This window comes from Aspergillus steynii (assembly GCF_002849105.1).
Source record: "Aspergillus steynii IBT 23096 chromosome Unknown P170scaffold_2, whole genome shotgun sequence".
NCBI classification, from domain to species: Eukaryota; Fungi; Ascomycota; class Eurotiomycetes; order Eurotiales; family Aspergillaceae; genus Aspergillus; species Aspergillus steynii.
The window spans coordinates 4,137,123-4,150,792 of NW_020194399.1; the positions used below are offsets into that span (position 1 = coordinate 4,137,123).

The 13,670-nt window shown below is 52.3% G+C and overlaps 2 protein-coding genes across 2 annotated transcripts; one reads left to right on the forward strand and one right to left on the reverse strand.

Moving 5' to 3' along the window:
• Nucleotides 1-197: 197 nt before the first annotated feature.
• On the forward strand, nt 198-10,473 carry P170DRAFT_454093 (putative ubiquitin C-terminal hydrolase; the record flags this gene model as incomplete). The annotated part of the gene is made up of 11 exons (XM_024851408.1): nt 198-337; nt 461-541; nt 612-628; nt 688-928; nt 993-1,019; nt 1,075-1,247; nt 1,300-1,396; nt 1,456-1,603; nt 1,669-1,921; nt 8,506-10,131; nt 10,165-10,473. The coding sequence occupies exons 1-11, from the start codon at nt 280-282 to the stop codon at nt 10,471-10,473; spliced, it is 3,030 nt and encodes a 1,009-aa protein (XP_024708138.1). The 5' UTR covers nt 198-279.
• A 467-nt stretch (nt 10,474-10,940) lies between these two features.
• Nucleotides 10,941-12,198, reverse strand: P170DRAFT_472731 (alpha/beta-hydrolase; the record flags this gene model as incomplete). The annotated part of the gene is made up of 5 exons (XM_024852975.1): nt 10,941-11,075; nt 11,151-11,537; nt 11,627-11,889; nt 11,951-12,096; nt 12,158-12,198. The coding sequence occupies 5 exons, from the start codon at nt 12,196-12,198 to the stop codon at nt 10,941-10,943; spliced, it is 972 nt and encodes a 323-aa protein (XP_024708139.1).
• Nucleotides 12,199-13,670: the final 1,472 nt, after the last annotated feature.

Sequence of the window (13,670 nt, forward strand, 5' to 3'; positions counted from 1 at the left end):
TCAGGTAGCGTACGATGGAATAGCCAATAACAACGCAATCCTTATGAATCCACGGCGCCGTAATGTTGAACGGGCCAATTGCCGACATCGGCGGGGATCGGGCTGAGTCACGGCGCCGGAACGGAACAACCGCGGATCCCCCCCCGCTATCACTAGAGGGGCAAGTCTGTGTCATAGAGGGAGACTATTAATCGCTTCGTCATTCTCGTCGCTCCTCGAAATTTCTGATCTGATTTGACTTCCTTAGAACCAGCAATTGCCCCTCGATCTGCAACCATCATGTCTTCTCACATCTGGCTGCGCGCAGAGACAAAGCCCGCCGAGGCGCGGTCTGCTTGTGAGTATTATCTCCGGGGGTCATTGCGACATTAACCAATGCCTCTTTTGTTTTGTGTTTTTTATCTGCATTTGAATCTCTCACGAAAAGAAAAAGACACGGGCAAGCTAATTGGATGGTTAGTGACCCCGACCACTACCAAGGCGCTCCTTGATGCTGGTTACAAAGTGACGGTTGAGCGCTCGACCCAGCGTATCTTTGACGGTATGTTGAAAACCAAATCCCCGTTTATGCCCTATTTCGAACAATTGCTGACTCTGAATTCCAACGATAGATGAGGAATTCGCCAAGGTTTGCCTGCCGTCCGCCCTCTTCCCAATAGAATGAAAACTCATTATCTGGCTCAATAGGTCGGAGCTCCTCTGGTCGAAGAAGGTTCCTGGGTTAAGGATGCCCCTAAGGATGCCTACATTCTGGGTCTTAAGGAGCTTCCCGAAGATGATTTCCCTCTCGAGCATGTCCACATCTCTTTCGCGCATTGCTACAAGCAGCAGGGTGGCTGGGAGAAGGTTCTCAGCCGGTGGCCCCGTGGAGGCGGTACCCTCTTGGACTTGGAGTTCCTCACGGACGATGTTGGACGCAGAGTGGCCGGTGAGATAGTCACACCCTGAATATTCTAGTTCTCGGAGTCTGACTTGGTGTTTTCTTTTCGCAGCTTTCGGTTACTCGGCCGGCTATGCAGGTATGTGTTTTCATGATCATATATTTCTGACGAAATGGGAACTCACAAATCATAGGCTCTGCTTTGGCCGTAAAGAACTGGGCTCGGCAATTGACGCACAACGGCGAGCCTCTACCGGGCGAGGTCCCTTACGCCAACCAGAACCTTTTGATTGAGTCGGTGAAGGAGTCGCTAGAGGCTGGCAAGAAGCAATCTGGCCGGTCCCCCAAGGTCCTGGTGATTGGAGCTGTGAGTGCATTTCTCGCTGGAATTGTGAAGTATTGATACTGATTTGTTATAGCTCGGACGCTGCGGCAAGGGTGCGGTGCAACTCGCCAAGGATGTCGGTATCCCTGAATCCGATATCCTGCAGTGGGATATCGAAGAGACCAAGAAGGGTATGGAAATCATGAGCTTGTCCGTTGACTCTTGCTTTCCTTGCTAACGAGCACTGCAGGCGGGCCCTTCAAGGAGATCGTCGAGGACGTCGACATTTTTGTCAACTGCATTTATCTTTCTGCCAAGATTCCTCCCTTCGTGAACGTGGAAACTCTTGCTTCGCCCAACCGCCGCTTGTCTGTCATCTGCGACGTCAGCGCTGACACGTAAGTCTCACCAGTTCCAAGTGCGCTTGAATCCACGCCGCTGACTTTTTTTTGTCTCTTTGCAGCACCAACCCTCACAACCCCATCCCCGTGTATGATATCACTACCACCTTCGACAAGCCTACTGTGCCCGTCGCCCTGCCGGCCGGTACCCAGGGCCCTGCCCTGAGCGTTATCAGCATCGACCACCTGCCCTCTCTTCTTCCCCGTGAAAGCTCCGAGATGTTCAGCGAGGCCCTGCTCCCTAGTCTTCTGCAATTGAAGGACCGGTCTAAGGCCCGGGTGTGGAAGCAGGCGGAGGAACTGTTCCAGGAGAAGGTTGCTACTTTGCCATGATTGATATCCCATAGAATTTGAATTCGATCACCCGGGAATTTGGCTCCCGGTCTGACAGTTTTGCATATAAAATTAAGTTTACTCTGACATATTATACTCTTTGAGGGTCTATTTAGAGGACCGCAGAGTCTAGAAAGCATTACTTGATGTCTTTGTGTCTGGTATTGCTTGTGTCTCTCCCGCTCGTCTGTAACTACTAGTTTATGATAGACTCGCAGAAACCCGTTACTGGGGGATAGATGCTGACAACTCTCACGGGAAGAACATTGAAGAGTGGTGGAGGTTTAACTTCGTTTCTATGAATCCCTGTTCCGCCATACGCCACTACCAGATCTACCACATACAGTCTAAGTCATAGTGATACATTCATCCTCATAGGTCACCACCGTCTGACAATCTTAAGATTTCAATTTCCCGTGTTTTCTGTCGAAAGAAAGAGTCGTCATGTCGTCTCATCATTTCCATAGCTGGACAATCCCGTCATCCGCGGAACATACCAGCAACTTCTCATCGTCCAAGAACTTGACTGCCTTGACCCAGCCAGAATGTCCCCTCAGTATCTTGCGCACAGAACCAGTGTTCACATCCCACAACCGAACCGTCATGTCATCTGAAGCAGAGGCCAAACTGGCCCCGTCGGGAGAAAAGGTCACGGCCCTCACCCAGGACGAATGACCAGCGATGACCCTGTGCACGCAGCCCGTGGTGGTGTTCCAAACCCGAATCGTTGTATCCTTCGACGCCGACGCGATCAAGCTGCTGTCCGGAGAGAAAGCGACAGCCCTAGTAAACCCCGTATGACCTTCCAGCGTCCTGCATAGTGCCCCGGTCTTCGCATCCCACAGTCTAACCGTCATGTCGTCGGACGCCGACGCAATCAGCCTGCTGTCTGGCGAGAACGCCACGGCCCGGACCCAGCCCGCGTGGCCTCGAAGAATCCTGTACGCGCACCCCGTGCCGATATCCCATAGTCGAACCGTCATGTCATCCGACGCGGAAGCGATCACCTTGCTATCAGACGAGAAGGCCACGCTCCGGACGCAGCCCGAATGGCCAGCAAACGATCGTCCAGTACGCCCTGGACCCACACTCCACAGTCGAACCGTCGTATCGTCGGACCCCGAGGCGACTCGTTGGCCATCCGGCGAAACAGCCACGGCCCGCACCCATCCAGTATGACCTTGGAAGCTCCTCACCTGGTGACCGGACGTCGTGTTCCAGACCTTCACGGTCGTGTCGTTCGAGACAGATGCGATCTTGCTTCCGTCTGGGAATGGAGTCGCCGCCCAGACCCAGCCGGAGTGGCCTTCTAGCTTGTGCAAGGATGTCAGGCGGTCATTTGGGGAGCTGGCGGGGGGAGGTTGAGTCTGCGGTGGCATTGGTTTTCTCTCTTTCGCCTTTTTTTTTTGTTTTCACTTCTTCTAGGAGGATCGACAGGAATGAGAAGATGAAGATGAAAGTGGGTTTTGCGAGTGGGAAAAGTGGCGGCCTGGGCGATGTTGGATGCACGTGCGGCCGTTCTTTGTTCTTTCTATTTTTGCATTTCTTCTCGTTGCTTTGACTGCTGCCCCGACTTCATGCTACCTCCTCGACCACAGATTGAGGAGCCAAGGGGAATCGATGGTGTTACACTCCGATTCACAAACTAACATTCCAGCAAGCTAATCAACAGTCTTCAGGCTAATACAACATCTCCTACAGCACCCAGCCCTAAGAGATGGCCTTGGACTCGGGGATTTCATTCTGTCCTTCCACTCCCCATTCCACATGGTATCCCTTCACGGCCAGATAGTCCTTCCACTCCCGGTCTCCATTGTCCAGCTCTTTATCCGGATCCACGAGGACGAACCACGCCACCAAGGCTCCCAGCACAGCGAACCCCGATCCTATCAAGAAGACCGCCTGCGTACCGTGAAACTGATCATCGCCCCAGCTGGCGAGAATCGGCTTGAAGACCTGCGTGCCAACCGCCGCGCCGGCCTTACTCCATGCGGCGGCAAGACCGACCCCGTGGCCGCGCAGCGCCGTGGGAAAGCTTTCACTAGCAGTGAGGACGATCGTGGACCCCGGTCCAATCTCCCCCAGAGTGAGGAAAACCCCATACAGGACGATGAAGAGCGCCAAATGCTTCTCAATATGTTTGAGGGCGCCGCCTAAGACGAATCCAAGTATTGCTTGAAGGAAGAATCCAAGAGCCATGGTGCGGCGTCGACCGATGCGATCTGAAAGGAGACCGCCGATGAAGGCCCCCGGGATATAGAAGCAATTGATCAGGGTACCCCAGGCCATGGTCAGGGCGAGGGAGGAATTCGGGTTGACACGACCGACGATCGTGGACGAGAAAAGCCCAAAGGGGTAGGAGATGTAGTTGTAGATGAACCATGAACCACAAACCCCCAGCAACGGTCGCCAGTATTTTTTCAGCGCCAACCAATATGGCACTCGTTGCTTCCTCATGGAACTCTTGCGGTAGGCCGAGCTGACAGCCATGCGGTATCGAAACCAGAAGATCGACAGCGGAGGGATGGCGCCCATAGCCAGCGCAACTCGCCAGACTTTGTCGTAATTGCTCACTTGCTGGTGGAAGCACAAAAGCAAGAGCAACGGGACCAGTGCTCCGAAGGCAAAACCAAGGGAGGCAGATAAATCGGCAATCATGGCGAAGATAAATCCTCGTTTGTCACGAATAGCAGACTGCTCGTCCGTCGCTTCGGCTGCTCCAGCACCTGCAACGGGATATTCTCTGTGCATGCCACGATCAGCTTGACGATACATTGCAGCATACTATCAGTAGCATTTAGCAATGGTATACTCACCCACCAGCGCCAACACCCGCAATACCGCGAGCAATTATCAGCATCCAGAACATCCCGTCCTGCGTCACACCACTGGCCCCGGCACTGAGTGCGATGCCGAGGACCAGAATCGTCGTAGTGAGAACGGCGCCAGTCTTGCGACCAAGCTTGTCCGACACGTATCCAAACCCGAGCATGCCAATGATCATGCCGACCATGAAGGCGTTGGACAAACGAGACTGAACGGCGGTGGTGAGCGAGTCGGGATAGATGACAGCCATTATAAGCTCGATGTTGCCTATGATGGCGGCATTGAACCCATCCGACCCAATGGCCAAGCCAGAGAAGATGATCATCAACAGGACGGAGAGTTTAGAGTATCCCCCGGGGGTGCCCTGCGCCTGTTCGTGCTGAACTGGTTCTCTTGCATCCTGAGTGATCCGTGTTTGGGCATTTTCCTTGGACGGGGGGTTCCCATCACTCACCGGACTTGACACTATATCGACGGTCATTTTGATCCTATGCAGCCCTGGATGAAAGCAAGACAAATACCCCTCCCATGATCGGCTGTACTTATACGCTTCGCGCTGTCTGGATCGGTTGATTCCGGTTATCTCTGCGATTTCAGCGAGCGGCACAAAGTCCTAACCAAGCCCGGTATTCGTCGCTTATCAGGCAACTGAAGGCCGATCCGGGTGGACTAATCTCGCTGGGCCAACCATCGTGGTGCTTGAGAATGCCGGCGTGCTGCGAGCGATGCTAGGGGGGCGTAGCGTGGCGACGGTTGAGGCTGGGCAAGAATCTTAGGGCTCCCGGCGAACGCGGGGAATCTCGTCGCATCGACTCTCCTCTTCGGCCGTGGTCGCTTGCTGCAAGATCCACTCGGCAGCTATCTTTTGTCCTTCGCTTTTCTTCTGGGATTTCTCAAAGATAAGCCGCGTCATCCTCCATGGCCCATTAGACTTGTCTGTACTCGCCATGTCGCAAAAATCGCCTCGTTTACCTCTCTTCCCTGAGGCAAATCAGACATCATGCAACAGCAGGAGAAGGAGTTCCAACAAAATTCTCTTGCGCTTACTGCTCATACTACTAGTTTCGGGGTTTGGTATCTTTGCGATAGGTAAAGATTATTTTCCGAAATGCTTTCGGAATTTCCACGGTTCCAGTCCGAAGACTGCCATCCCATCTTCCCAGCTTGAGGATTTCCAGCAATGTTCAATCCGGAACTTCCAAGGTACAGGACTTGAATTTCTCGAGACCGCAGTCCCAATTGCTCTAGAGGACTTTGAGGAACGACGCAATCGGCTGGCTCGGGCTCTGGTAGCGGATGGAGCAGACGCTTTCGTTGTTGAACCTGGCTACACATTCCAATATTTTGCAAATGTCAGCCAACCTGAATGGGAAGTCTGGGAGGTATGTCTTGGTCTAGTGTCCGGTGTGCTGTTGGCTATCGTTGTCTCACCGTATCTTTAGCCAGAAGAGCGGCCATTCCTCATGCTGGTGCAGCCGTATCACCATTCGTCTGGTGAGGTCACTGCGAAGACATCATTCCTCTGTCCGTCATTCGAGGCAGAGCGTGCCCGTCTTCTAGGCATGCCCTTTTCAGAGTCTCTGGATATTGTCCCGTGGGAAGAGCATTGGAATCCATATGAGACACTGAAACGATCCCATGTCTTTTCCGGCCTTAAGGGCGTTCCGCGACTCATGGTAGATGAGGAAATGCGAGATTTCATCCAACGTGGGCTGGGAGATAACGGATTCCACATTATCGGCTTACAGGGCGAAGTCGAGCGAGTGAGACAGATCAAGTCCGACAAAGAAGTAGGAATCCTTCAGGCTGTGAACACCGGGACGGTAGAAGCGGTGCGACAAATGCGGAAATGTGAGCTTTGAGTATTCGGCGGGCTTTGCACCACGGCTGACATTTTGCTTCTCTAGGTCTGTATCCTGGACTGACCGAAAATGAGATCGCGGAGGTGTTGGATAACACCCTCCGTTCCGCTGGCTTGGACCCCTTCTTTGATATTGTGTTGTTTGGTGAGTTGGCTCTTGGCCAAGCGTTAAATCAACTGACTCATCTCATTCTACAGATGAAAACGCCGCAAATCCTCATGGAGGAACCAATGGTACTAAGGTCCTCGAGGCGGAAACATTTGTTTTGATTGACGTTGGGTGCGTCTCTTCCTATGTCTTCTAATTCAGGGTACGACTGACCTCTTCAGGGCCCATCTTCTTGGCTACTCATCTGATATTTGCCGCACTTTCTTTCCTCCGTTTCTTGAAAAGTCATCCAAGGATGAACCGGTGCCACCGAGTCTAGCAGAGAAACTGAAGGTATAGAGCAACCAGTCTGATTGTCTTCTCTGTATGGTCTGCTGACCGAGTCAGGTGTGGGACATTGTCCTCGAAGCTCAGGTGCAGTCTAGTCACCACTTCCGAGAGAACTCGACTGCCGCAAGCGTCGATATCGCAGCTCGCAGTGTCATCAGCGATGCAGGCTATGGTGACGCCTTCACCCACCGAGTAGGTCACGGTATCGGGATCAAGGGTAAGCTTCTCGCGTGGTGATCTAGTGCATAAAGAAGCGTGGAAAACTGACGGCTTTTCAGCCCATGAGAGCCCGTACCTGAACAAAGGGAATCATGGAACTCCCCTCAAAGCAGGCATGACATTCACCTCGGAGCCCGGGATTTATTTGGTGGACAAATTTGGGGTTCGTCATGAGGACATCTTCCTGGTGCAGGAAGACGGGGAGCCAGCCTTGTTGACAGGCAGACAGGCACAAGGACCATGGGATCCCTGAGCCGTTGTACCACGCGAAGGATCGAGGTATGGTGATGCTTTAGTGTCATCATTCTTCAGGAACAACAACGGCGAGGGTACTGTAGATAGACATGAGACAAGAAAATGGCTCCAACCATCCAAACAGCCCTTAATAAGCAATCACCTGATCCCGCTGTTTTCTTCTGTGCTGCCTAAAATCTCATTTCTCCTCCAATGGAATCTCCCAACCTTCTTGGCGATGCGTTCCTTCCGTCACTTTGACAATTCGGTGGCCATCATCGATCGCCTGCAGAGATCTTCGTCCTCTATTGAAGACAATCCCCTTTTCCATCCACGGCGTGTCGATCATCCATGTCGATCGGCCTGTGTTCCGGTTTTCGCTGACTCGTTGACCTTGCGAGACGTCAAATTTGCGACGCTTACATAGTCCCGGAGAAGAAACGGACGAGCAGTGCGAGAGAAATGTGGAGATAGCCGCAGGACGGACGCTCGGCGCTGAAGAACCTCCGGCCAGCCAGCCAAATGAGCCGGCTCTCCCCTCTCGTCTTGCCTGCGAACCCCTCTCCCTGCATGGAAACTATCGTGCTGCCATGATTCCACCCATCGGCCGGAGATCTGGTACCATTAGCTATTTGCCTTGAAGCCTCTCCCAACTGTACGTGACCACTTGGCCGTGAAGGATCCCCTGCTGTTTCCTGGAATCATTTTACCCCATTCTCCACACCGCCGGCTTTTTATGGGGAAAAATACGGCTGACAAGATCGTAGGCATCCTGTCATAACCGCCAACCCGGTCGCAGAACTCTCCACCGTGTATATAGCATCCCTCGGTGAGCCTGACTCGCAAGTACATACGACTGTCCTCTCGAAAATTCCCTTCCGGTCCCTCCGACGTTCCCCGCCTGGCTCTTGCGATACGGCCAATGGAGCTGCGATAGTACGAACATCGCTCCAGCTCTGCGTCAACATCATACACAAACCCTTCTAGTCTTCTCTCCTACACGGATTGATGCAAGAAAAACCAGGCACGGTCGCCGCATATGCGGCGGGTGCATCCCTCGCCGCGGTCGCCTTATTCTACGTCTTTGGGCCTAATTACACGATCGATGGCGATGATTCGTTCGACAGCAACCGCAAAAAGAGCATCGTCGGATTGTCCAATCCCGCTAATGACTGCTTCATCAACTCAGTCCTCCAGGCTCTCGCTGGTCTCGGTGATTTACGCGTATATCTGATCAGAGAACTTCATCGTCGTGAGCTGGATGGACCTGAGATGTACAATCTCCTTCCAGATTTGGACGACATCCCCCGTGGACAGAGACCGGATAGAGTACGAGAACTCCAGCAAGGGACCATTACAAGGGCGCTGAAGGAAATTCTGGACCGATTAAACGAGCGCCCAATATACAAGAAGACGATCTCGGCTCGAGCCTTTATCCAGTCGCTTGAATATGCGTATCGGACACGGATCAGCCGCAATCAGCAGGATGCACAGGAATTCTTACAGATCGTGGCTGAACGATTGAGTGATGAATACCATGCCGGTGTCAAGGTACGACAGCGGGTAAAGGGCGCCGATGAGATTCCCGAGGGATTAGCCACATCCGAACAAGAGACCTCAGCTGCCTCGGAAAAGAACCCGGCTGAGATCGAGGTCCGCATAGATGACGGCTCAGCAAGTGGTCTTCCAGCAATTATCGATACAAAACTCAAGGAAATTGACAACGAACATGGTTTTCCATTTGAAGGCAAGATGGAGTCGCAGATCGAATGCCAGTTCTGCCACTACCAATACAAGCCAAACCAGACCTCGTTCGTGAACCTGACGCTTCAGGTGCCCCAGAAAAGCTCTACCACACTCAGCGCATGCTTTGACGGTCTTCTCAAAACCGAGTATATTGAGGATTTCAAATGCGACAAGTGTCGGCTACAGCACGCACTTGAAACGAAAACTCAGGAGCTAGCACGAACTCGCTCAGGGAAAGACCGGGAGCACCTGGAAAGGGAAATAGAAGCGATCCAAAAGGCTCTGATTAAAGACCCAGAGGGTCCTCTAGAAGGGGTCACCCTGCCCCTTGCTGAATTTGCTCCCAAGCGAAAGATTGCACGTCATATGCGGATCACGGTGTTCCCCAAGATAATTGCAATCCATCTGTCAAGGTCAATCTTTGACCGAAGCAGTTCTACCAAGAATGCAGCCAAAGTATCCTTCCCTGAGCGACTACCTTTAGGGGGCATCTTGAACCAGACGTGGTTCAAGTTGCTGGCGATCGTCTGCCACAAAGGCAGTCACCATAGCGGGCACTACGAATCTTTCCGACGAAACAATCTTTATCCGCCTTTTGCAACTCCGGGTGCCTTCAGCTCCTACGCTCAGAGTCGAGCACCCAGCGCCACCCCGTCGCGGGCCCCAAGCCCCCGTCCTGAGGCTCGCAGCGCTCCGGATCCGGAGCCTTCCAATTCTAACATTTCGGCGTCGACATCGTCGCCGTCTCTCTCATCGCTATCTTCCTCGGACCCACCGCAATCTGCGTCGACTAAGAAGTCCTCTAAGGCCTCGTCTCAACTAAACACACCTTCTTCGCCCGTTCGCCCCAGCACATCGAGCTCCCGTGTTTCATTCCAGAGTCATCGCTCGAAATCAAAGCAAAGGCTGTCGCCCGAATCGGCTCCCCAAAGCCCTGTCACCGAGGGTGGGCGCTGGAGCAAGTCGGGGTCGAGACCGTCGTTCATGAGTGAGCGGATGACACCGAGTCCATCCTTCGACGCGTCCTCGGGGTCCACCTCTCGACTTCGCCGCCGCCGCAAAGCAAACGACCGCTGGTGGCGTATCTCCGACGAAAAGATTAAGGAGTGTAAGACGTCTGACGTGCTGGGCATGCAGAAGGAAGTTTACCTCTTATTCTATGAGATGGAGAAGCCGGAACACGGTCCGTCAGCCCCCACGAGCGCTTGATGCTGAGTGGCTCTTCCCCACGGGCGCGAGTATAGAACAAGTTATAGACGGAGGGAATAAACTGCACATATCACTGACAATCATGTCTATATATTGGAGTTTGGATTGTGCATGCACATAAATATGCATGAATCAAATAAATTACCGGATGACGCTTGGTGCATCCCACCAGGGCTAGATTGCATTTGTACATGTACCTAAGTCAAACGTGAAGATATCATTTGGCACATGAATAGATTATCCCGAGGCATCAGGTACTCCGTGTTCCCATTAGAGCAAGCAGTCTGCAGCCCTATGTCTGCTTGGTTTGGGGGCTCATAACTCTAGCTCTACCCCGGAAATCTGGAACAATATTTTTCATTAGTGGCTCACTGTCTTCCATGATTACCAACTAAGTATAAAAAGGGTCTATTTCTTACTTTTTGTTCCCACGCGGGGTCCATAAAAATGAAAATGATTATTGGAATTTATATTCTATCCCTTATCCATTTCTGAAGCACATCCCGCTGTTTCGATTTCGACTCTCGGATCATAAACTCGGTAAACAGCTGGATATGAGCTTCCCCGGAGGCTGAGAAATGTGAGACGGTTGGATGAACAGCCTGGAAAACGAGTCAGCGGGTTCAAATGTGCTGATAATCCAGATAAACGGCAGTTGGAGATTAGATCCGCCATACCGATAGCTTCCTTGCAAACACGTCGATGTCATCAACAAATATCTCGTCTGCGCCAGAGACAATTAGAATATCACGAATTGGAAGGCCCACCCACCATTCGGGCGGCGCTCGGAGAGGATCGATGTAATTGTCCCGCGGCGCAGTGCCGGTAAACCTGGCGGACCAGAGTTCGAGGCTTGGGATGTGCAGAACGTCTTTGGCTCGGTTGCGTTTTATGGAGTCGGAGGACTCGGTGTCAAAGGTGACCCAAGGGGAGAGGAGAGCTGCGCCGAGAAATACAGTTTCCGGAGGGAGAGTTATCGGGGGAACCTCCGGATGAGGATGAATGATGTGGGATAGCAAGGATAACAGTAGGTGGCCACCAGCGGAGTCCCCGGTGAGTATGATCTGGAAAATAAAGTAAGCGTCATTTTCTCCATTAGCATGCCATTGGTGGGCGTGTCAAAAGGAACGAAGAAATGATTGGCCACGCATACATTAGATGAGGCGACCGCCTTAGTTTGAACGAGGTAGGAAAGAAGGCTTGATGCCTGTTGGAGCTGTCTTGGATACCGTGCCGTGCTGCTCACGTCTATTCCAACTCCCGTCAGTCGGTATCTAGATGGCGTGAGAAACACAAACGTAGTACCATATGATAGAAGCAATACAGCCAAGCTCTTGCCACCGTGTCGGAGCTCTTGCACAATGTTCCAGAGGCCCTCGAAATGTGCACTGGTAGCGTATACGGCGTATCCACCGCCTAGATTAGCTCGAATTAGACAGCTGCCACAAATTCAAAGAATAGCTGAGCTCAGACTTACCATGGCAGTGAAATAGCACATGCTCAGCGAAGCTATCGCCAATCCAGTGACCACGGGTGCCATTCTCCAGGTCCACGGTATGAGCCGGGCTATCGATTGACTTCATAAAGGCGGCATAGGCTTCGTCCGTGGTCGGTGAGAGACCACTAGACAGGTTAGATATAGGCAAATGGGCAGATGCTTCGTGTCATGGGGTAAAAGCCGTACACAATTGTCTGTGTTGGAAGATTATTGACAAGTTCTCGCATGGCTGTGTATGTAACATGATGATAGTATGTCGAGGCTCGCTCCGCACCCTGCAAGGGCCAAGCTAAGGCAGCTGAAACGATGCGGGGAACTGATGGGAAAAGGCGTTCAGATTAGCCGCATTCAGAAAGACAAAAGACAGTTGCAATATACTTGATTTTACGATTCCCCATCCAGCCCCCAGTTTGTCTTGAGCCGAAAGAGTCGGCTTCGAACCCATGCCGTAGAGCCTGTGAATTGCCAATAATGGTACTGACTAGAGGCTGAATTTACCGTAAACAAGGTCAACTGGGCAGATTATTCGATAAGCTCGGTCAGACCTGGTGGTTGTGTTCGGGATGCCCATGCAGGTGATTGACAGCATACGCTATATCAGTCCAGATCCCAGCCAAAATTCTCTTGCATAGCGCAGTATAAAGTTAGTCAGTGGCCTGTAAACGGTAGTTATCAATAAGATCTAAATCCGAGCAGACGTTGAGCAATACAGCAAAAGATACTATCTCCATGAGGTTGTGAGCCCTCCATCAGCTGTCCCGAGCTCTCGGTTCCATGGTTGGTAATGACGTACCGCAGAGTCACCATGGTCGTCCTCAGGCTGTAGGTATTACTGCTGCCACGCTGACTCTTTGTTTTTCCCGTGAGCCATACATATAAACCCAGTGGGATGCTGCTTACTGCCTGTGCAGGGTTCATCCACGGCAAGAAGAGAAGAAAGAACTTGGAAAGGACGAGAAGAGCAGGACCAATTGGGACTAGCCTGGTCAGCAGCTCGGGCGGCCAATCAGCTCGTCCCTTCTTTGTGTACGCCGGGAGGAACAATGGAACCGACAACATCCACGGATGATGACTTCCTGCCTTCCGACTCATTTTGCATCCTGCAACTGTCTTGCTAGTATCTAGATGCAATCCATGACATCTCCAGCAGTATCGACATCTGTCCGGAGGGCATATTCACTCAACACTCCCGCAACATGGGCGGCAAAAGGCGTGCAGTTTCTTCCGGTTTACTACAAGGCGATAACGGTCTGCCATCGAGGGATGCCATGCCTTTATCAAGTTGCTGACATGCTGAAAGTTCGCGTTTGAGATGCCCAGCGGATATCCCTGATCGATGAAGAAGCCATTCCGATGTCAACGCCGCTAAGTATGTCGCCATTTCTTCCAGTGAGTGGCATAGACCTAGCCGGATCTTATGGAATCCAGAGAGTCCCACCCTCCCTCAAAACAAGCATATGAATGGGGAAAACTGGTTTGCGCAGCGACAGACTGTGGAGGCCGGCTTCATGCGGTGGCAGGCGGGCCCGCCAATGTACCTACGACGCTAGACAGTCGGTGTCTGTGCATCATGTTGAGCTGCGATCAGCGCTGTGCAACAGTCGGACAAATGGTTGAGACAAGTTGATGCAGTGCCAGCTGGCAGCAGAACCACCTCAGCTACTCCGACCAGGACATATCACAAGTTCACGACAGAAGC